This window comes from Bombus fervidus, chromosome 4 (genome assembly GCF_041682495.2).
Source record: "Bombus fervidus isolate BK054 chromosome 4, iyBomFerv1, whole genome shotgun sequence".
Taxonomy (NCBI): Eukaryota; Metazoa; Arthropoda; class Insecta; order Hymenoptera; family Apidae; genus Bombus; species Bombus fervidus.
Window position 1 is genome coordinate 10,738,059 of NC_091520.1, and position 24,975 is coordinate 10,763,033.

A 24,975-nucleotide genomic window follows, 5' to 3' on the forward strand; every position below is an offset into this window, starting at 1 on the left:
ACAGAGAAAGATTTCCGAGAAAATGGGGCACAATAAGATGCTGGAAAGATACACAGGGGCCAGCGGGTAGGGTAGAATAGGGGGGAGGCGGGATAGATGCACGGATAAAGAAAGATGGACACTGATACGCCGTGAACGGCGAAGAGACAAGAACGGGGACGGATGCGCGGCGAGATAAATGGAGGTAAAAGTGGCATGACAAAGAAGACACGGTCGACGGTCTCTCCCTGGAGGAGCAGAGGGAAGAAAGGTGGGACCGTATTGAATCGGTTCATAGGTTTACAGGCGACCACCATTATTTTCGTCTCGCATTCTGGACCCATTGTATCGGGGCGTGAGGCTGTAGAGTGAGCATCTGCCTCCCTCGGCTTCGCAACACAACAGACATACACGCTCACACGGCCGGCTGCTCCATCCTCGGCATGGCTGATCGTGCGCGCGAATTATCGGCGCCAGAGGCTCCTTTTTCGTTGTGATTCGAACAAAGAGAAACGAAAAAAGAAGAAGAAGAAAAAAAAAGGAGAAGGTTCCGTGCATTTGCAAGTTTTCACGAGAACGTAAACAGGCGGAATCGACCAAGTTGATTCCAGGTCGACGTTCGATCGATCCCATCCCGACGCGGCTACGAAAATCCACGTCACGAGCCACCTCCTGGTTCGGGAGTTAATCTACCCTGAGCTTCGATGGATGCTGACTCGAAGGAAATATTTATCGTAAACGACACGACAGCAGACTTTTCGGAGTCAAGTGACACTGAGCTCGCGGCTCGGAAATTATTTATTGGAAACGAAAGGAGGTTAAATCGGGATTCGTTATTGAATTTCGAAAGCACGTACTGAACGGAGGGTTTTAATGCGGGGGATGTCAAAGCGGCTTGAAATCGAGATATTGTATTAAAGTTCTCTGAAAGATGATATTAGTGTGCTACCAGTGTGTTACAGAATCTTCCAATTTTTTTCTGATCTCTAATAACACGTTTGGAAGATTCAAAACTTGCTGCTGTCTTTATCGCTCTGTACAAAACCTCGCTTAAGATGCTCCACCCCCATAGTTACATAATAATACGAATTGATAAACGAAGATAGAATACGATAAAATCCCAATAAATTCAATGATACCCGAAGAAGAAGAAACGTCAACCCTATCACAGTACCGATAAAAAGAACCGGTATCGTCTGCAACCTTAAAAAATGACCAACGTTGGTCATCCACGTCCGAATAACGTGTACATAAAATAAATTAGATGCCATGGTATCCTGTCTTATCTCCTTCAAACGAACCGATGTTAAAGGATCGAGTTCACCGTCCGAAACTGACTGTCGCGATAACGACGGAAAAGGTTACTCTCTTCTTCAGTGGTTTCCGCTTTCCGCGCAGGCAACTGCGCGATCACAGGTCAAGGAAAAACGTAGCCTCGAGTTCGAGTTACGTTTTTGTCGATGCTCCGGGAAATTAACTCTTGACCTCGGCCAGGGGAGTTTTATGAAAGCGATAAATCTTCGGCCTTACGTATTTACCCCAGAATACGCGCTAATGGAGAACGTTTTTATCTTGTCCTTCGAGGCCAGTCGTTCGCGATGAATCACACTCGGACGCATCGCGTCACTTTCGCGCTGGTCGAAGCTTCTTTTGCGCCACCATGCTTAATTAAACTATCGATTAAATCGTATGTACGTGAAAACCCGAGGGAACGACGCTTTCACGGCTGTCACCGACACTTTGCGTCGTTTTTAATCGCGCGTTCCAACGTTTCCTCCGTTCAACTCCCGTCGTACCTTTACGAGCTTTCGAATGATTTGTACGCTCCGGGGCTTTTCATACTCAAGTTTATACGTAATCGTGACGAAATTACGGCCGAAACGGAGCTGCGTGATCGCTGCCGTTTTATCACCGTGAAAACCTGTAATCAAGCTTCTTAAACGCTCCTTGATACACGGTTTTAAGTAATACCTCGCGAAATACGCCGTACAGAGGTTCGACGTTACGTCGATTAGTATACCTTAACCTGATGATTACGTAGGGTGTTACTTTAACTTGACACTGGTCACGTTTTCAGGGATCGTGAAGAAGAATTTCATCTATTTTTATTTTTTGTCCTTTGAAGAGAATCGTAACGTTAATTGTAATATAAAGAATGCGCGACTACCACGTTTATAGATATTCATATTTAATTCATTCGTTACGAATATCGCGTAATCATACAGCTAGTGCATATACGCGTTTAACGATTATATCGGGACTCCATTTACGGGAACAAAATTATAGTTGGTGATCGATAAAACGAATTTCCGCTCGCACCAGCACGTGAATTATTATATGAATGAAAAATAAATAGTAAGCAACATTGGTAAATTCCTATTGTACAAACTTGAATTACTATTGTTCCCCAGCGAGATCGAATAAATGGAGTTCTACTCTATAGAAAGTATTTAAATATTTATATGCACATATCTTTCCTATTGATAAAAATTATTTCGACTTCTAGAACAGTAATGCCTTCAGCGCCGCTTACAGCGCAAGCTATGTTTAAAGGATGAAGCCCCAAATAATTTCGAAAGTGGTAAATGTATTACCTCGACTAACTAAAAATATTAAAATAGAAATAAAGAGCATGTTAATTGCAATGTAGAACTTTTATGAAAAAATCCAGCGTTGTCACTATCCAGTTGATCAGTGAGATCAGGCACGAGTTGCGCGCCGGCTGTGACGGTAATTAATGCAACGGCCGTTAATTACGGGTTGGGAACCGGAATCACGGAGAATCACGGGATGATTTGTCGCGAATAAAATCGCACTAACACGCAACAAGTAAACGTTCGGCGTGAAAACGGCGGAAACAAAAGGAGGATGCGTTGGTGGAAAGCGATGCTGGCCTCTGCTCGAATTTCCTGCGGGACAGTGGGTGACGGAAGGGTGGCGCGTCGTGTACGCGAAATTGCTTCTCTTTGTCCGGGAACGTCGCGAGGCTAGCCGTATCTGAGGGAACCCAGGCGGCCAGGAAAAATTGCCATTGTTCCTCACGGAGGAACGTCGTTTCATGGAGAGAATGGGCCGGAGATCTTGTTACGCGATACTTAATGCAATCATCGAGGAACGAGCATCGCGGCGTTATTGTAAGACGGTAATTGACATGCTAATACGACGTCGTAACAATGTTATGCGCGTGTGTTTACTGGAATTAACAGTGTATCGAGAATGGTCGATAAATAAGCCAGACAGCCGATAGGATGGGAAAAGAAGTATCTCAGGATTAGGAGGTAAACGATGCCATGCTATGCTACGATACGGAAGAAGGAGGAGAAAATGACAAAATAATTCAGAAAAATTGAGATATCTGTCTGTAATTATGTGATTAAATTGCCTTCTATCGAATGCTTTTAAAACAGTTTAGAAACTTTGCCGACCTATGTTCCTCTATTACCGCCGCTTTAAAGAAAAATAATATCCTCATTTTTTCTTATAGTGGTAGATAGGTGGATTACAGGATGAAGATAACCTCGAAGGTAGCGTACATCTTTCTCCTATCGAGATTCATTTAATTTTCTTATTTTACGGCTCGTTGAGCAGCAATCAAAGTACTCGATCGGTCAGTCGATCGACGAAAAATTGTGGCGTTCTGGAAGATGCTTAAACGATAGCCAGGTAATCTAATTTTCCAATTTATAAATGGGAGCGAGCGAACGTTTCTGGACACTGATGTCGATAATTTCACCGTAACGAGCATTTATTTGCACGATACGTTAAATATTTGCATCGATTTATACACGAAATTATCGAACTACCTTGATGAACAACACACACACACATATACGTAGGTACACACAGAACGAGAAAAGGGGAGGACGGGCGGGCGAGATACGTGTATCCGTGTATCAGCTTATTAATTAAAGCGCTGCCGCCGAATAGTTCCTCCGTTTCATTCGGAAGTCGTGTAAACAAAGAACGAGTTGGATAAAGAGAATCAGAGAAAGAGGGAAGTCCTCTCGGTTGCGAGACGCCGCGGCAACCATCTGCGATCTCGTTTTCATTTCATCCTTCCTACCCTTTTTCCCCGAGACCTTACGCTATTAAAGAAAGGAGATGGAAAGTCGGGGGAATTTCGGATTACCAGCAACTGCGAACTCGCCATGAAAAAATCAATCGAAAGTTTCACCTTTCCTCGCTTTCGCCCAGATCCGTTGGCGCCAGCCAATGAAGCCTTTTTAAATTTGTACTTAGCTATTCCCTCCTGGGGACGTGTCGGAACTATCGAAGCAGCGTATAATCGATTTCAACGGGTCGCGCGATATTTTCTCCTCGCCTGATCGGCTTCCACGAGCCAAAGGATACCCGCTGCTCGACTTCTCGGTCTCGCCCCTTCTGTAAAAAACCTATCTCTCTCGTCTTACCAAGCTACGAAGTCGATCCGAGTACGACGACTATTGCGCAATGGATCGGACTGGGAACCCTGACGAAATCAACGAATACGATAATCGAAGAGTCTTCTATTTGATGATCCAGCTGGTCGGAGAGGGGGGGATACTTTTAATGATCCGTCCCACGGATAAACCGTTGGCCCTGGTAAAAACAATTAACACGAAGGCGTGACGAATCACGGCCGTAAATTATCGATTTCTCGCGGCGTTGATTCAGCCCCTTTTCATTGAATTACAGCCGGCTGTTCCGTTCCTCCTCGCGACTCCTCCGTACGATCGAACTCTCCCTCTTCGCGCGTGTTCGTATTTCAACGTGTGTGTTTGCTGAATAAATTAACGGTGCGGCAGAAAAGGATGGGGACAGGAGAAAGGGCCGAATGTAGGTTCTTTTTTCGAAGATTCGGGGCACGCCGGGATCGATTGTCATGAAGATTCCTATAGTCATCGGCCATAAACAAGGGATTATTACACGGAAAATAAAGGGAGAGGAGAGGAGGAAGGAAGAAAAAAGAGAGGAAGAATGGACGAAAAAGGTCTAATGGTACAGAGACACGCACGTGGAACCCATCGAATTGGAACGAACGGAACGAAAATTACACGGTAGATTTAATAAAGCGAGGATCATACGGGGATCCACGCGTAATTTGGTGCGCGGCCTCAAAGTCTCTAATGACGGCCACCAGCCTCTACCGAAGCCAGTCTCGTTTGGATTTTTCACCTCCGCCTTTAGCGTCCTTCTCTCGTCGAACACTGTTTGCCGTTCCTGAGGAATCTTTTCTACGGGTTAATTCGCATCGAGGAACGTCCGCTACAACTCTGCGCCATCTTCTTCCTCTTTTCTTGTTTGATTAGCCGTAAATTATCGAACGGTCCGCGTACCGTTTTTCCATTGAAGTTTCCATTGTTCGACAGATCGTAGAGATAAAAGCCGAGAATATCGATAAGCTATGCGTGGAACTACGCGCAGAGTAGAAATTTTCTTGTGTATCGTATTTGACGCGATTTTATTGTATTAATCGTAGAAATTAATTTGACGTCCTTTATTTCTTTTCTTCTGATAAACTCATTATTATCCTAATTTATTCAAACAATAGCAAATTGTTTCTTGGATCATTGCAAGTGCCTCACAACTGTTTGGATTCTCCGTTTAAAATGCATTTGTAATTGATTCCACGCGACGGCACCGAATTAATTCCTACACGTGATGGAAACAGAAGTTGTTGTTTATGTAAGAGGAGCAACAATTCGATTTAATTTAACGAAACCATTCTGATCGGTTGATCGTGCTCCGATATTAAATGCACGTAACGACGACTAGAGTTGGAAAACAAAGCGGGCGAAGCTTTTGTGCTTGGCTAATGATTACACGCGTTCTCGCGCATTGTTAAACGCTAATGCATTTAACGTTTACCATCGTAAGAAAACGAATGCCAGCTGTGCTTGAAGTTCTTGTTTACCTTTACACGGGTGAAATTCCGATTGCGCGAACGTGCCGTTTAATAAAATCGTACCGGGTATGAAATTCTCGTAATTCCGGGCGTGCACACGGTAGATTACAAAAATTACGGTACAGAAATACGAAAAACGATACACAAAGTGGTATAATTGACGGTGAAATTCGCCGAGAAAAATTGGTATTAATTTTAATTGGAAACGCTCGAGCTATTACAGGAATGATTGAATCCGACTGCTTGATAAATCAATTGCCAATTTAAGACACTTAGGTAGACTCTGAATATTTATGCAATTTCATATTTTTATGAACATAATGTAAACGATGATTTCTTTCATCTATTAATTCGAAGGTGTATATAATTGTAAGGTATTAAATATTTTATTTAAAGTATTTTACATATCTTTCGCGTAAAATACGCGTCCTCTTCATTTTTGCAGCTTTAAATCCTCCCACGTGCATAAACACTCGCAGTCTAATTATAATACAATTAGGATATACACACATATTTCCTTTACGAGTCTAAGCATGGAAAATGCATCGTGGCAGCTATTAAAAGTACATTTAGCATTTGAAGAAGCTTATACAAATGTTGAAATCGTTTAAGAGAATGATAATTGGGGATTTAAGAGAAAGATGGGAGCGACTATGAATATCACGTTAACATTTCTCGCACACAGCGCAAGGATCCTGTTTGAAAGAAACTACGAATTTAAGAGAAAGACGAAAGCCACTATGAATATCGCGTTAACGTTTCTCATATACAACGCGAGACTAGTGTTTGAAAGAAACTATGTACAAAAGAGAAGCGCAGCATCCCTTTCTATCATCACGTTCGACAGGTTCCCTTAAACTAAAAAATTTGTACCTCTCAAAGGGAGAAAGTTCACGAATATCTCCAATTCCTATCTCGGACAGTTTGCCTGTCTGCGTTCGCATTCGATATTCCCGTCGCACGTCTCGTTACGCCGACATTGTTACCGTGAAAACGAGGATGTTATGATAGGCAGACGCAGCCCGTTTTGCGGATTCACAGAGAAGAAAGGAGCACAAAACGTAAAAGACCGAGGGAGGGAGGTATAGAAACGAAGGAAAGATGACACAGCGCGGGAGAAAGAGAAAAGAGGGGTACGCACAGAGAAGACACGAGACAAGATGCTGCCTCGCCGACTGTATTCGATTCTCTCACGGTTATCATCCCCTGAATGGACGAAGGAGGCAGAGAAATTGTGGCGCGGCGGTTTGCTCTTTTAAAACGGGCCAGGCCTGAACTGACACTTCGATGACAGGTAGAGTGCCGGCAATTGAAATAACAAGGGAACGCTAAGGAGGAAGCGCTGCTTGAAAACGAAGGGAACGTGGCTGGCTGGCTGCTTGCTTGCCTGAATTCCGAAAAGTTTGTTTGAAAGGAATCCGCCGCGATGCTTCGTGGCATTCGTCTTCCGTCCTAGATCCAACGAATTGCAAAGCGGCCAGAAAAATTGTCCTTTTCAAACTCGTCGCCGAGCGTAACAATGGTGAGCCGCAGTCGGCGGGCTCGACGACGCGTTCTCGTTCTTCTCAGCCCTCATCCCCCTCGGATATTATCGTTCCTTCCGTATGAATTAAACGGTCGGGCTCGGCGAAAGCTCGTAAATAATTCACGACCGCGCAGACCAACGTCGATACTCGCTACCTTCCTTCGAGACGTCCTGCTGGAAAATCTCGAACAGATACCATTTTCTTTTTCCGCGATTTGGCCTTGCTTAAATCTCCGATATACAATATCTATATCTTTTTCTTCCAAGTACGGATTTAACTATGATCGTGATGGAAGAAAGGAAGCGAAGGAATGATATGTCAACAGTGAGATATTATGTTCGATTTTATGACCACAAAATTTGGACGGTCCTCTATGCTGATTCAGGTAGAAATTGAACAGTGGAGCCAGGTTCACGGCGAAAAAATTGCCATTTACCCTCTGGATCGCGTTCCGCACTCCTGTCGCGTCTGTCAATCTCACGAACGCCGCGCCGCTTGCACGCGAGCATTTACCGCGTCCATTAATCAGGCACAAAGGAAAAATCGGCGAACAGCGTCGCTCAAAAACGAGAAAGTAATTAACGCCAAGGGCGGCACGGGGTGAACTGCAAAATCATCGGGCGGCAATAGTGAACAAGAGAGAGAGAGAGAAAGAGAGAGAGAGAGAGAGAGAGAGAGCAGGATGTAGGGAGGAGACCCTAGTCCGAAATCCTGAAAACCCTACAACAAAAGCTACCAGTCACAGGATCTGGACCTGGACCCGACTGTCCAAAAATTTCTCCCCCCATTAAACGCATTCACTGCGTTCCCCCGACTGTCGCGCGTGTTCGATTACAATGTAACACCGTAACGAATTTGACGCTGGTACCGCGCATAATTGGCTTCGATCCTCTCCTTTACACGACTGCCGCTCTCCCACCTCTCTAACTGGCATTTTCAAACCCGGCCGGTTTTATAACGTCGCTGAAAATATTCCGTGGAAAGGCATAATCTCTCGCAGTCACGACCGATCATGAATCCAGTTTCCCAGTCAATATCGTTAAATCGGCCATATGTATCGTGCCTTAAGTCTAGTCACGTCCACGTTTCTCTCTGACAAATTGATCGCGTTTCGGAATTCGCCATGCTGTCGCAGCTGTTAACGGGGCCAGCCTAATTTCAGAGGGGTCGCTACCCTTTCCAGGGAACAGATTTTCGCGAGATCGTCTGACGTTTGAAATATAATAGGATTAACCACGTTGGTTGATCTCACGTTGCTTAACTTTGCTAATAAAAGAGAATTAGTTTTTATTCTCTTTTTAATTGAATAACAGTGGGACGAGTACTGTCAGCAGCATCTGTTCAGACGTGATTAAAATCTTCAACAATTATGTCGACCCTTCGCGTCGAATCGAGAAACATGCTCGAACACGCGAAAGATTAAAATTGGGAAATCTTGGTTTCTCGTACACGTTACGGTACATCTTAACTTTTGACCCAACACGAATTTCAATGGAAATTACATCGGAGGACTCGCGACGAATTCGTTAAGCAAGCAACTCGCCGGAAAGAGAACGTAATAACCTAGGTAACCTCAAGGGAACGTAATATTCCGGCAGGCAGGTTGGCGGAAACTGGATCGACAAGGTGCACGCAGCCGTGCAACGATAACTTTCTGTATCAGCCGAAACGTAGCCGGACGCGGTTAATTCGAAACGGCGGCGCGTGGAAAATTATTCTCGCGGCGGCGCGCGGAAAATTATTCTCGCCGCGGCTGCACCGGTCTGCGAGAATGTTTTCGTTTCATAAATAAAACGGGGCGCCGCGTATCTGACTGTGGGGTGGATGATAGTACGGCCCGAGTTTACACTCATAACATCTGAAAGTTTGCACCAGTGGCCATGTTAAGGTCAGTCTGTTATTTCCGGTGGCCGCGTTGCTCGTTCGCGCACTTCCGTTCTTCGCCCCCTTCACTCCCTTTCTCCGCCAACCGTTCAAATAAACTCGTGCGTTGACGTTTCGACTGCGAGCCAGCATGTAGCGCACCGTGTCGATACGACGTGGTTTTCTGAAAAGTTCGCAAGAAACATTTTGGGAAACAATATTCGAGTTCGGAACCGTCCGAAAGGATACGAAATCGGCCATTAGATCCGTGCGGGCGTTTTAACGCGGAACGTATCGATTTGTACGCCGCCATGAATCCGCTGAAAATTCCTGTTCCCTTCTCTGGTGAGTCATATCCGATTCTTTACATTAACCGAACAAGAAGCGAGGGGAAAAGCGCAGTAAAATGGGGATCCGTTAAGGGGATGGTTTGTAAGGATAACAGGGGCATGAGGCAAAGAGAGAAAAAAAAGTAATCAACGTAACCATATTTTACGGAAGCTGCGTATATGCGGCACCGTATTACACTGGCCATGATAAAAATACCACGTGGTCGAGGGCGGACCGTGAAAAATTTCGCTGAAAAAAAAGATCTAATATAATATTTTTCCCGCATGGCAATGAACGTCGTTGTAATTTCCATGCGACGTTTCCGTTTCGATGATTAAAAAAGCTCTGACTGAAGGAAAACGAGTTCGGACAGCTGGGAACGAACAAATTGTGGAAAAACGAGCGACCGTGCAAGGGATAGCCGGAGAGATACATCGAACGCGTGGGGAGGCAATAAAAAGTAACATTTTGATGGCAATTGCCTTAAAATATTCAGGCAACGTTGCGGGCCAGTTTTATAGCTTCCTCGATAAGATACCAAAGATTTAAAAGGTTCCAACATCACAATTAAATTATTCGTAACGACATTGGCTCTGAGCGGGTATAGTGATGGGAATAGGGAAATACAGAACATCAACAGTCACGAACCGGTTCACATACATTTTACGTAATTGTCATTTAGATTGTTTCAATACGTTTTATTTACTCTAATCTTTCTTTTCTTTAGCTATCCTATTAACGAACACTGAACGAGCAGAAATGATACTCTGTTAAACATTTACAATTCTGTGCAACTTTACGCCAAAGTGCAATATCAAGAGCCATTAAGCCAGCGTAGCCTCGATCCTCCCGCCGCTGCTCTTGAATTTTATAAAATTTATTACAAAAAGGTAGAGTAACCAAGAAAAGACATGCGATCGCGTGAGACTTCCGAGAGAACGCGAACAGCCCGCGTTAACCTTGTTCCATCCTAGTTGAAAGCGCGCGTAAGAGCCTGTATACAAAGACGGACCGCCGAATGGAAGAAGCTGAAGCCAATAAAAAAAAAAAAAAAAGAGGAAGCGTTGAGCGAAGAAAGAAGTTCGATAAGATAAAAAGCAGCACGAAGCGCGTATTAAAAGTGGAAGTAGCTCTTAAGTAAGACGCAAGAAGCACTCTGATGACGAAGTTAGCCGGTGTATACCCGAGACTCGGGATGGAAATCGTCGAGCGCTAAAGCGAAGAGATGCTTTCCAAATTGACCAAACACGCTGCGAGATAAGTCTGTTAACGACTTTACTAAGAGAGGAGTGGCAGAGAGTGGGGCCGGCTGTGCACGGAACTCGAAGAAAAAACTACGAGATGCGTATGGACCGGGTCTAAAAGCGCCATAAAAATTCTGAGCTCTTCAAATATTGCACGGAGATGCAGGTGCACTCTGGATACGATGGCGTGTCCGATAAGATTAGTACGATTTTCGAGAAAGTACCCAAGTTGTGAAATAACGTGTTCTATTGTGTGCTATCGTATCACCTTACTGGAATCGCGCAGTATCTCATCGATAGGAGATTTTTCGATATTTGCAGAGCAAAAGCATTGCATTGGAGAGATTCGGTAGAAACACTGACCTTTTCGTTAATGAGGAACGCGCGAAACGAGAGTGGATAATGAGTAGGAGGGTAGGGCAAATATTGACGTTTACACCATTTCCACGTGTATTTTTTAATAAAATTCCCGACGGGCCGTTTTGTAGAGGACGATGACCCCTCGCACGCTCGGCGTAATTGCAATTTTAAACAGATTTATTATATCGGGAACGAATTTTCCTCCCTGTTATATTTGTTCATATATTATGGAGAGTGGATAGTAGATTTTAGTTGAAAATCGCTTGCAAACGGATTAAAGAAAATTACCGACCGTGTTCTTAGATTAAATGTTTTTAATCCCATCGATTTAGAGGCTGTATTTATTTTTTAATGAAACTATATTGACACTTTTGTTTCGGAAATTTTCACTGAAAATTTCATAACGATCGTTTCCTTCGTGGTACGGTCGGCCATTCAACGAATCGCATCGTTTCTACCTTTAACTATTCACCAGTGGAAATCACACTCGGGATCGTCGCTCGTTATTCGCTCATTCATTCCAACCGTGCGATTCATTTCGCGGCGTAATGCGGCGGGGGTTGGCCGAGGGTGCTACGAGACGGCCACCGTCGAAAAGGAAGCGGATATCTGGGCACGTTTTCCCAATCTCCCTCCCGGTTGGAACGTCAAGAGCGGCTCGGAGTGGTTCACGCCTATATAAAGAGGGAGCGAGAGAAAGAGAGAAAGAGAGCGAGAACGCAGGGGAAATGGCACGAAAGCAGGGAAACGAGGAAGCTGGAGAAACAGAGACGGAGAAGGGATTTTGAAGGAACACCAGCGGCTTATTTGACTCGTTTCATTCGCGGAGTATATATCTCGAGTTACATTTATGCCTGTGGAAAGAACGGCTTTCGAAAGGATTCGCAGAAAAGGAGCGCACAATGCCAACGAGGCGAAAGGATAAAAGCAAAATGCGCTATCCTTATAAGCTGCGGTGACCTGGTGGCCCCGTAAAACACCGAACTGACAATGAGAGGTCACCGAGGATCGACTGGAGCTGCCACTAGTTTCGCTGGAAGTGCATTTCACCCGGTGGACAGCTGATAATGCCAATGGCGACTGATACGCCAATCTGAGAATGTAATAGCACGGTTGTCGATACGCGGTTACGTCAAGCCGATCCATCCTTCCTGTTCTCGCGATCCTGATCTGGAAATGGCTGACCAGGGAATAACGCGACAGATAGTTTGTCGTTTCGAGCGCCTCGTCGCGCCAGGCCGAGAAGTCGTATCGCGTCGTTTCATTATCTCCGATCGATGGCGCACGATCCCCGAGACTTTTCTCGATACTTTTGCGATCGAAAATTATGCTCGCGAACGGTTTTTATCGACGTGGACAGATGCAGAGAGCGCGTCGAAATATCCTCTCTTTGTTATGTAAATGCTTCGCGAGTTAATAGATTTATAGAAATTTATGAGGGGCTTAAGCGTGATCTACAGCGGCTTCGAACTCGATGAGCGTGGAACAGGATAACAGTGCTCTGTGTGTTTGCCTTTCTTTTTATCCTTCTCCCTTGGTCCTTCCTTCCTCTTACTTTCGTATATTTTCGTTTCCAAGGGAAAGATATTTTCTTACGCTTCTGGACAGTATCTGTAGATGGCAAATTTTGAGGCAACGACGCTGTTCTTCCGATGTGCGTGTAATTAAACCGGGTGGCGGTGTTCCGTCTCGCGTACCACGGATCGTAAAGCTTATCGTGCAATTTGCGTAATGTGCGTAGAAAATTCTAACGAGTAAGAGGCATAGGAGCGTGCGGTTTCTTTCAATTAATTCTGAAGCGGTGGCCACTGACGGTCGCCGACTAAATAAATAATCGTGCATTAAACGCAGTTTTCTTGGGAAAAGAGAGAAAGAGAAAGAGAGAGTAATAAAGGAGGAGAGACTCTAGAGAATAAAGACCAAAGGAGAAGCAAGATCCGACCGGGAATTAATTAAAAGAGAAACAATCGTTTTCTTTTTTTCTCAACTTCCTCGTTTATTGCATTCACAGTCACCACGCAGTCTTTAACTTAACTCGTTTCACTGTCTACCCGACTTCTTAAATTAGATACAGATTATCCTCTTGTCGAGATAGATCCAAGCTTTGATTATTTACAAAATTCAGAAGAAGGCTGTTCAGCCCCGACGTGACGCTGACAAAGTCGCAGACTTTACCATCCCCGTTGCGTCATTTCGAAAATCCGTACCGAAACGACCACCCACCACCGAGGGAAGGGTGCGCCGAGAAAAAATGAAACCAACGAGTCAACCAACGGTACAAATCCTCTTTTAATTTCTAACGTCCCTTCAGGGCCAGGGAAAACGCAAGGCCGGTGGTAATCCCATTTGTCTTCCAGATTCGGTCCAGCCGTTGTCAGGTACAAATGTATAGGGCGACGAACAGGTACACGCGATCGTAGATTTCTACCTGTTCCGATGGGCGGACGCCTCGAGACAGCCCCCGTGTGTTCTCTTTTCCTTTTCCGTTCGACAGCGCGTTCGGCTCCGGGGATTACTGGCAGATTTTTGTTCCCCGGATGAGAGTTTGCTACGCGAACGAAAACGGCCGCCGGGCTCCACGCAATTAGGAGGCGGGACACGTATTTCGAGAGCCGTACGATCGACGGCGAAAAAGCATTTTTCACCGGCGATCTCGCGCCGGCAATTTTTATCCGCGCGCTTTATGCGCCCTCCGTACTTTCTTTCCCTCTCTCCCTTTTTCTCTCTCTTTCCCTTTCTCTATCTCTCTCTCTTTCTTTCTCCCAGTAACCACCCTCTGGCCGTAGCTGGAAAACACATAAATACAAGGGAATTATGGGACTAAATTACGCGGTACATTTGAAAGAGTGCGCGCGCGCTATGAAGTAGCTTACGACAGGCCAATCGATGGAAACCCATTTTTTCTCGACTCGTACATCATAGCCGAAATCGAAACTGACAACAAAAACCCCGTACCGCTCCGCGTATGGCGTGCAATAAATCACGGTAAAAAGAGCACACGGTCCTCTTTCTCCCCCATAGCAAGAGCCTGACGAAACCCTAGCTTCTCCGTTACCGTCTGCCTTTTTGATCTGATCTTACAAAGAGCCTCTACTCCTTCCACTTCGTTCGACGACAGACTAACAACCAAGGATCCTTCCTCTTTCTACTCATTCTGCAGGAGAATCGCCTTCCAAATACTCGAGACACGAAAATAGGACTATCGACGAGTTTCCGTACGAAGATCTTTACGAACTTTTTCCATCAGAGAGACGAATTTAGAAACATTCCTCTGCATATATTCGCTCGAATCGCGTGATATAACGATAAAATACTCTACCATATATATCCTGGTAAATCAGAGAAGCCTCGAAAGGAAGCGAAAGTATCTGTTTCCTGTATATTTTCTCGAACGGAAGATAACGTAGATACAAGAATAGAAAGTGGCTTCAATCACATATCATTTGATTGAATACATTTCTAACGTAATCCCGTAAGATGACTGGATCGAGGGTAATTTCAGGAAGAAAAGCAAGACCGGTATCGATGCGGCTTATCAACGGATCAGCCGCTAATGGAAACGTTCGCGGCACAAGGCGTGAATACACCGAATAAAAAGGGACCATCACAGACGGTCCCTTGTGCCCTTCGGATTTCCCTCGAACGGTCACTGGCCAAGCGGATACGTAGCTTGAGCCGAACAGCTGAAACTGAAGCGTGTCACGAAAAGTTAACACGACCGAGCGAATTCTCGTGGACGAGGACGGCCACCTGACACGAATAAAAGGAACAAAGTCGACGGAGGGGGTGCGACGCCATTGTCGCCGCACAATTCCGGGGGATCGGCCAATCAATCGACTTTCCTAATTTCCTTGTTCCACCGACAATGCGTAACCGTAGCACAAATATGTGATTCCGACGAACGTATCACCCTCCAAAGAGTAAAATTGCTTCAGATCAGACACAGAGGTTAATAACTTTTTCCACTAGGGATGAAAGGAAATTGACGAAGTAGAGCAGGCTACACGCGCTAATCGTTTAATTAGATCGCGAATGAACGGTATTATGAAAATTCCATAGAAACATGGATTGAAAGAAGTGGAACAGTAGAACATCTCGGTTTAATATACCACGAAGAAAATTAGCCATGTGTTATGGTATAGATCGTCAAGTTGCGTTAAAAGGCTAGGCGGTGGTGCTCGGTATCGGGGACATGTTAACATTAGACGTCGACGAAAGCGAATAGGTTGTCGTGTAAAATGCACGTCGAAACCTGTATTGAATTAAGAACGGCAATGACGACGCCAATGATAATCGATTGAAGGTAATGTCCGTACGCGAAACGAGCGGACGATGTAATTTTGACTGTGTTCCTTTGCACGCTGGCAGGGAGCCATCCGATAAAGGCAACTTAATTGGTAAGTGGGTGAGAATTGTTGCGGACTCGTGAACGGCCCACCACGGAGGGTGAGTTCGATCAATAGAGTTTTCTAATTGAACTCGACGACAACTGGCCCGACGATGACGACAAATTCCACGCGTAATACCGGTTCGTATACTTTTCGATCGTTCCATATGTTCCCGCAAAACCCGCCCGCCGAAGATGACCCCATTCACGGTTCGATCACAATGGTGCGAAATGTGCCGCCGTTAAATCGAGGCCATAGGTCGAGGCTCGTGTTCAATGAAACGGCTACGATCTCGTTAGTTTGTCATTTGGGTATGATATATAATTTTAGAGCATTGCCGTTAGAGAGGATATCGCTGTACTGGTACGTGTTTCAGCTTCTACGAATGGATTCGATCGTTTAAGCGCGTTCGCTATAAATCCGATCGAACCACGGACGCATAGTACAATGTACTTGAAATTCGACGAGCTTGACGGAACAACCGATTCGGTATAATAAAAATCTGGCGAATGACTAAGCCGGTGAACAGTGAGATCCTTTCTTTCGAGACGATTGGTTCGAAGAGGGGCAGGAGTAGCTTAGAATCGAAGCGAACTGGAAATGAAATCGGCATACTTTGCTTGCTGGTAAACGATCGATTCAGAGAGCAAACGCTGTTCTTTTGTGAAGCAACCGCGGGGAAAGAAAAAACGTTTATCTTCAAAATAGAAAGAAATCATTGATCTCGGCTCGATTTTCAATCCAGAGTTCGCCTCGATTCTATACCCACTCTCGCGTTTGACTATTGTTGCCGATCTCGATTCGGATGTCCATCGTACTCCTTTCCAACGGGAGATAAAAGAAAAAACTAAAGGTATTCTTAGAGAGTAAGAAGATTAAATAACGGCTCTTACCTAAATAATGGCAGTTCTACGTCCATTGATGCTGCGCCGGGGGCGGTGGCGGTGGCGGCAATGGCAGGGGTCTCTCCAAAACAGGAACAGGGGACACGTCTGGCATGGCAAACCTTAGCTTCTGCCAAAACAACTTGTCCCCCCACACCAGCACGGTGTGCGACGAGATTCTCTTTTTGAGATCGGCATCGAGATCTCGTGGACCCACACCGCCTACCAGCAGCACGATCACCGAGCGGCCCTTCCCTTTCAGAGCGTCCCTCAGAGCCGCTTTAAACTCGAATCTGGCCCACTCGCCGTGCAGAAAGTTCTTCGATAATACTAGGATGGTTCGTCTCGAAGAATCGGCCGCTTCCGCCACTGCATCGGCCACGTTGCTACCGGCGCTTAGATCACGGTAGTGTAAACACAGCCGGTAAGAAGTCTCCAGACCAGGTACCAGAATCGTCGAAACGAACGCCTCGTCCACGGCGGAGTAGGAGATATAGGCGTCGAAGGGTTTCTCTTGATCCTCGAAAGCCGCTGTCTTGTAACACGCTCTGAGGCCGCATCTGCTGGCAGCCCATGTCCTCAGGGTACGACGATGCCTGAATGCACCACACACCAGCGCCACCATCGCAAAAATCAGCACGACGGTGGCGAGCAGTAGCGGCAAATAAGCCTCGAGCGGTCGAGTCTCGATGACCGAGGTCGTGCCTGTTAATGCCGCGCAATTTATGACCGATCCGTTCGCCGGAAGAGTAATAGGTATACCAAGGGAACAGGTGACGCTCCTCCAGTCGCTTATCTTCGCTCTGTTACGGGACATCCACTCGCGTACCCGGTCCAAGTACGAGCACTCGCAACTCCATGGGTTGCTGGACAAGCCGATGTCGACCAAATATGGATTTTGGCCGAGCTGCCAAACAGCGAAAGTGCCAAGTCGATTGTTTTCCAATCGTAACACTTCCAGCTGACGTAGCGGAAGGAACGTTCCGTTATCTATATACGTCAGTAGATTGTTCTGTAGGTAGAGTTCCTTCAGGTTCTCCAGAGGCATCAATTCCACGCCGTTGAGCACGCTTATCTTGTTGTTCTCCAGATGAAGGACCAACAAACGCTTCAGACCACTGAAAGTATGATTGCGTATAGCGATGATGTTGCTATCGTTCGCGTACAGAATCTGCAGGTTCTTACGACCGATGAACGAGTGGGAATTCAATTCCCCGAAATTGTTTCCATCGAGGTAAACCTCGGTAGCGTCCATCGGTAATCGGCCGGGGAGGGTTTTGTAACCGGAGTTCGAGCAATCCACTACGTTCGCCGACCAGGATTGATCGTGATAGCAAGTGCAGTTTGTCGGACAAGTCATCTCGCAGTCGCAGGCGTCGAAGTCGCAGCAATGACACAGCGCGAAACAATGTGCTTTGTACGTGCAGAGGAACTGAGAGGGTTTCGCCTCGAGCAATGGTATAAACGATTTGTGACGATCGTACGGAAGCCTGCAGTACACCGACTCCAAATCCATTACCCTCGGATGTTGTCTCAGCAACAACGAATTGATTCTTTGCAACCATTCCGTTGTACAGTCGCATATGAAGGGATTGCCACCGATGTAGAACTCTGGCAATTGTCGATACGCGGGCACCTGGGTCAACTGAAACGCAGACAGATTCATCTTGACGATCTGATTCGCGTAGAGATCCACCCTGGTAAGATTCAACTTGTCGAAAAACGTCTGGGGCTCCACGGTCTGTATCAAATTGTCGTTGACGAACAGAAGCTCGATGGAGTCCGGTATCGACCTCGAATGTATCCTCGTTAGCCGGTTGAACGACACGTCGAGCGTCTGTAATCTCATGCCCTGTGGCGCGACACCGAGATCCATAATAAGATTTTTATGCAGATCCATCCACTGTAATTTCTCCGGCAGATAACTGTAATCGAACTGCACGATCATGTTGTCGGACATATTCAGCCAGAGGAGACCAGGTGCGCTGGCGAACATACCGGTCATGTCCTGCAACAAATTCGAGTCCAAACGAATCGCCTGCAACGCTGGATTCGTGGAAAACACGCCGTCCTCGACGACCTCGATCTTGTTCCGTGCCAAGTTTAATATCTGAAGAGCTGGGAGCTCAGCGAAATCCTCCATAGTGACGTTCGTGATCTCGTTTCCGATCATTCGTAATCCATACAGACTGGACATTCCACGGAAACCGGGTCTGTTCAGGCTTCTGATCTGATTTTCGCCGAGGTCCAGCGTACGCAGCATTCTCATGTCCTTCAGTGCGACCGGTATGCTGTCCAAACTGTTCCCGGATAGATTCAGGTCCTGCATACTGGAACAATTGCGAAAGGCATCCGGATGGATACCTTCGAGCTGATTAGAATCGAGCGACAGCAGAGAAAGTGCAAACAATCCGTTGAGGGAGTAAGCGTCCAGGTAAGTCAGTCGATTGAAAGCTAGATCTAGCGTGTGTAAATTACTCATGGGCGCGAACGTATCCGCTGGTATCGTTTCGATCTCGTTGTACTGCAAATTTAATATCTGAAGAGTGTAAAGATCTTTGAACAGAGCCGGGTCCAATCGACTTATTCGATTATGAGACAAATTCAGAAGAACCAGTCGAATCAAACCAGAGAACGTGGCGGAATTCAGCCAGGAGCTAGTCAACGCGTTTCTCGACAGATCCAAAGCGACAAGCTGATTCATGTCCGCGACCAGGCCCGGTGACAGCACGCTGATGGAATTGTTCTGGAGCCGCAATTCCTTCAGTGACTTGGCCGCGTCCCGAAACATTTCCGTCGGTAACGCGACGATTCTGTTTCCGGACAGGTCGAAGGTCTCGAGGGATCTGAGTCCATGAAGCGCCTCGTCTGCAACCATGGATATCGCGTTGCTCGACAAGTTGAGCACGCGGAGCCTCTTCAACGAGGAAAATCCGTAGGCAGGGAGAACCGAAATTTGATTACTCGACACATCCAACGATTGCACATCCAGAGAACAAGGGAAAGGTGACGGGGTCGATTCCTGCTGACGTCTCGGGTGTTTCTCCGCGATATCCCTGAATCCCAGTTCGTTGATATCCTTCAACATGTTCCAAGAGATGTTCAGCGTTAGGAGGTTCGATAGCGGGCAAAACAAGTGTTCCGGTATCTGCCAGATGTTGTTCCACGATAAATCAATCTTCTCAATCTGTGGCACCGAGTCGAACGCTCCGTTCTCCAGCTCCAAACTGTACTTGCTCTTTCGTCCGTTTAAGCTCCTGATCGTTAGATTGCGCAGATCCCGCAGACCGCTCAAAACTTTTGCCGGCCAATGAACCAGCTTGCATCCGGTCAACCTTAACGATCGCAATCTCCATAACTGTACGAACCCTTCCACGTTCAGTATACCATTTTCCAATGATTCTGAATCCTCGCAAACGACGTTGATCGAGGTCACGTATTCGCTAGTCGCCTGTGAAAAGTTCGTCCTGAGGGAGTCGTTCCCGGTGTAACGGTGAATGCAAGTGAGCGCGCCATCCTGTCGCGAGTCCCACGAACAATACTCCGGTAAATCGAGCCTCGGTGGCAGTTCGCTGGTCACGGCGAGCACGTGGTACACCGGCACGAGAAGATAGTAGCAGTAGGCCAATGACAGCGACACCGATCTCCCGAACCCTTCTGGACCGGAGAGCCCACGCATCTTTAGCGAACTCGTTGCCTTCCCTTGTTTTCGCTCCTCCGTCTACTTCCGGTCATCACACGCCGCTCCCCGGTAGTCCTACACGCTCCGTTATTAACGCACGTTGTCGTCGCTCGTGTACGCCCTCCAATATTTACTCCGAGTGACTGACATGTGTGTGCCCCCTCTCTCCGGTAATCGATGCCGAACTCGCTATTACTGCTCGAACGCGTCAGATCGTTTCAACTATCCCAACAATTCTTGAGTTTCGTTAATGGGAATTCAAGGGGACGAAGTTCACTGCCAGTCGACCTGTCGTCCGAATGGCGCGCCAGGTTTATGAACGATTTACAAGAGGGTGCTCTGGTACCAGTATTATCGCGTTTCACTGTAGTGTTTCCAAGTAGTTTACACTTTAAAAGAATCACACTTCACTCTGTCGGCGAATCGTTCGATCCAGCGCGCGCGCGAGTGCCCTTCATCAACCTGCCGTTATTACACGTTACGACTCGCGAGACACTCAACTTGACTGAGAAAGTCCTCGACGATGTACCAACGACAGAGTAAATCTGCGGATAATTACGCACGCGTCGAGATGCTCGGTGATTTCAGTTCGCGCATCCCGTAAACTTCGTTACCAACCCCCCCGGTATCAAAATGCTAATTGTTCACGGTGCTGACTCACCGGCGCGAATTAACCTCGTTCCCAGCGACGAGATGCTCATACTTCTGTTCGGCTATGTGAGACAACACTATGCTCGCGTTCCGCCAAAACGCTGGGTGCTCCGTAACTTTTCCAACGAATGTCCCATTCCCATTACCGTGTATCATCGATTCACGTCTCCAATATAATCGACACTTTGTTCGAGGTTGTGATTTAAATTTCGTTCACTGAAATTCCATGTATCTGTCGACGAAAAAAAACTACACGAGTTCGTGAATGAAAGGAATAAGGAAACGGACAGACTATCCACGAAGTACAATTCCTTAAACCGTGACACCCGGTACGGCGACCACCGCGCAACTGACGGTTGAGATCTCCACAGCATCTAACTCGACGCAGCGTCCACCAATCGTTCCTTCCCCCACCACTGGCGGCAGCACTAACACACCGAGGACCGGCATTCAGCGAGCACGCGCCTCCCGTCGACCGTCCATGGAGTAAGAAAGATAGTCGTGTTGCTTCGTACCCTTCTCTTCCGTCTTTTACTGACCTACGTGGAAATCGCGCGTACTTCTCTCCAACGAACACCGGTATGTTACGTAGTTACGCAGTGTATAGTATACATACGCGAACGTCCAATGCAATAGAGTAATGCATGGAAAGGGATGCTACACGCAACTTGTTTCTATCTTCTGGCCGTTTGTCCGATCGAAAGTGTTTAGTGTTCGAACTCGCGTGTGTTTCGTGCTCTCTCATCTATAAGGGCTTCGTAGCGTCCGAGACATCTTATACCTCGACATCGATGGCCATCCTCGCCTGTACGATGAAATCTTATTCTTATTGAGACGATCACCCTGGTCTACGAATGCTTGTAAAAGGTAAGAATACAATATGACGGAATTTTCAGTAAAATCGTAAGTCAATCGTAAAGCTGTTGCGCAGTTAACCTTCGCGAGGCACGCGTTGTGCTCTATTTTCGACGCAAGTAGATAGGTTTGTTTACTTCTCCTTGCGTTCTTGGCTGCGTTGGGTTTGGGAATTTTTTGTTTGTTCGAGCAACACCATGTTTTTTTGTTCGTTTACGGAGTATTCGAAATGTAACATAGCTATGCGATTGCGCACGATTCTGCGCAGGTGCAGCGTCATTTGAATTCCGTGTTGGAGATAAATGGCGAATTCTTTCCTTTTATAATTGCTTTATTTCACTCTAATTGTAAGTGAAACATATATGAACTCGATTTTATATGATTATTTATTATTAATTCAATAATATGTTAGTAATAATATATGAAAGACAGGGAAGGAGGAAGAATGAGGAAAATGAATAGCAAATAAATAGCAGTTATATATTTTATCATAGATGGCACGATTTTTCACATATTTGAAATATAGGTATTTCAATTATCTGTATATATATTATCATAAAATTAGTATCATATATTATTATCCGTATATTATCAGATTTAATATCACTCGATTGCGAATATTTATGGAACTTCAGAGTTTTATGAATACGATTAAATATAGATATACGCGACTACAAAAAATTTGTCTACAGATGAAAATGAAATATAGAGACTAACAAAAATACGCTTCATTGGAAAATAATGGTATTTACAAAAACCTTCTGTAGCCACAATATTTAATTCTTCAAATATAACGAGTACTGTACGTTACATATTTTTTACATTCTACCATGCTATACATATAAATCTTCAATAAATGCATAAACATTCACAGTCTGGACATTAACAAAGCCATATATATTCATAATAATTTCAATTTATCTGGACAAGAAAAGAAGCGACTTCGCGGTTGGGGCGGTAACTTGCGCGAAGAGAGCCACGAACCGGTCTCTCGTCTCCGCTTGTCGCTCTCGTTTCTCTATCGCGATCCACGTGATATTCAGAGCACCACCCTTGTCCATGGACTGCTCATAAAAAGGTTTCGATCAATTTTTAAGTGGTCGGTTGTCCGGCGTGCTTTTCTGTTTCTTTTTCTACGCGGTTAAGGATGGCCGAGGGGCAGTCCACAAGGAAAAGGGAGAGTTGAATATTCTGTATGTTCGAGGGTGGGCACGTATTTATACGCGCGGCGATCTTCGCAGACTATCGAGATGTTCGATTTGTGTGTAACACGACGAACTGACTCCGCAGGATCGGATCCTTGATACGCTTTGAATAAGCCTCGCTGATTCATTCTTGTCCACCCGTCGAGAGACTTTCGACTTGATCGATGATGATCCCGCATGATTTGTATTATGTTCCCTGTCGCGATGAATTGAATTTCGGGGAATCTGCGCGCGCACAAATTCGTTCCTTGCGGCTCATAGAGCGGAGGATAAGCGGTTTCGAAAGGAGCGAAGATTAAACCGCGGTTATAGTCGCGGTTCGATTAGAAATTTCGAACGCGGCTAAACCATTGAGACTCCCACGCAAATATACGGTCCGTTTCACCGACGTATCCGACGCGAGAGTTTCTTACCGGAAATGATTGATCACCGTCTTAATTGACGCATACCAAGACGAAAGAGATCTCCGGACGGTATCACCTGTTACGAGGAATTATCGGTCGTAAATAAACGTCACTGCTGCTCGATGTTCCTCTTCGTTCACCCAGGACTATATTATTTAATCCTGACAGAGATACTTTATTATTCGACGATAATTAACGGAGATTCAAAACTGTCGATCCCCTCGGCGTATTACGTAATAATCGGCCGATAAAAATCAGCGGAAACCGAACGGGTATCGAAGGATCTCTCGAAACATAATTAATATCTGCTTCTTAGCCAAGAGGGCGAGATCACGCCTTATGGACGATCGTAATTAAAACCGTTAGGAAACTGGAGAGGATCGTGAATCGTTATAACTCTGACGAAAGGCTCGAGGGAGGTCTAAGAAAGTTTCCTTTCAAGCGAGGAACAGCCGGGGTAAAGTCAACTCTACGAAGTCCTAAACTCCGAGGTTTGCCAGAAATAGGTCTCTATCGGTGAAAGCAATGGTTACGAACACGTTCCTCGACGGACAGGTGCTCTCTGCTGTAAGAAAGGATCAGAAACACTTGTTCGCGTTAGATAACTTCCCTCAGTTTCCTCCTCTTTTGGCCCTTGTTTATCTTATTTACTCTCTGTTTTACCATTTACCCCTTTTCGAAATTGCTTAAAAAGATCTTCCTTTCGTTCTCTACTATCATAGACGTTGCTACGAAACCGATAAATAGTAGCTGGCCTCGCTCGCCGAGCGAAACTTTGCTTCTTCTTTCCGATTCGAAAATCAATTAGCGGCAGATTCAGTTTCCATGTAAAGAGAGAGCGAATCACGTTGGTGACGCGCGATCTTTCTGGGCGGAGTAGCTCTGGTCCGGCTCGAGAATGACGGTGGAAAAGAAGTTTTAATTAAAGCTAGAATAAGAGTTTAATCGAGCAAAAGGGATTAATTGCCTAGGGGTTAAAACGAGCGAGGGGTCAAAGAGAGGCTGCTGCCGGTTGCCTCTTTCTCGATGATTCCTCGTGGCTTTCTCGAGTGGCGTGGACAAGAGAGAGCCGCCCCATAAATACTCGCGTCGAATGCTTCTCTGAAAGCCCTTTTTCGTTCGCAAACAAAACCGGCCGCCTCGATACTCGTGCCAATGGGAATCGATGTTATTAAAAGCTACGAGCTTTCCTGGTAACGTCACAGTCAGCATCGTTCAGTTCTCAAGTACTTCGCCAACACGACTTTTCGTTACTCGTGTATCGATTCTTTGTACGCGTCGCGTACAGCGTGGCTCAGTTACCATTGCGATCCTTAATGCTTGCTAGAAATTATGTATCTATAGGCTACGAAAATGTCCTGTATTTATGCAATAGTACGTTACATTCGATCGAATCGAAGAAACTTTCGATGAAAGTTTCGTGACTTTACTGTAAGTTTCACGACGTTAATGGCAGTTAGTCTGGATTATAAGATTACTCGATATGTTACCGCGAAAGTCTTCAGCACCATTACTCCGCAGTCTTTTGTGATTTTGCAGAATCATTAGTGACCGTAGAAAAGTTTCGAATATCTCAATCGACCATTCTCTAGTTTACGCGGTAAGGTGATTTGAAACAAGATATTCAACTATATGATTTAATAATTTTTAGAATTGAAGCGAATTTTGGTACAAATTCTACGCTTCAGTTATATTAACGCATCTAATTAATTATTCATTA

The 24,975-nt window shown here is 45.7% G+C and overlaps 1 protein-coding gene across 2 annotated transcripts in view; it reads right to left on the reverse strand.

Annotated features, from left to right (window-relative positions):
• Nucleotides 1–21,150, reverse strand: part of Toll-6 (Toll-like receptor 6) — a 47,248-nt gene extending 26,098 nt beyond the window's left edge. The window contains exons 1-2 of one of the 2 annotated variants that reach the window (XM_072002733.1): nucleotides 16,468–21,150; nucleotides 13,177–13,972 (exon numbers count right to left, since the gene is read on the reverse strand). In XM_072002733.1, the coding sequence (XP_071858834.1) occupies nucleotides 16,484–20,137 (3,654 nt within the window). In that variant the 5' untranslated portion in view covers nucleotides 20,138–21,150 and the 3' untranslated portion in view covers nucleotides 13,177–13,972; nucleotides 16,468–16,483. Of the gene's footprint in view, nucleotides 1–13,176; nucleotides 13,973–16,467 lie in introns of those variants that run through there. The other variant, XR_011799762.1, reaches the window with a different exon arrangement.
• Between the last annotated feature and the right edge of the window lie 3,825 nt (nucleotides 21,151–24,975).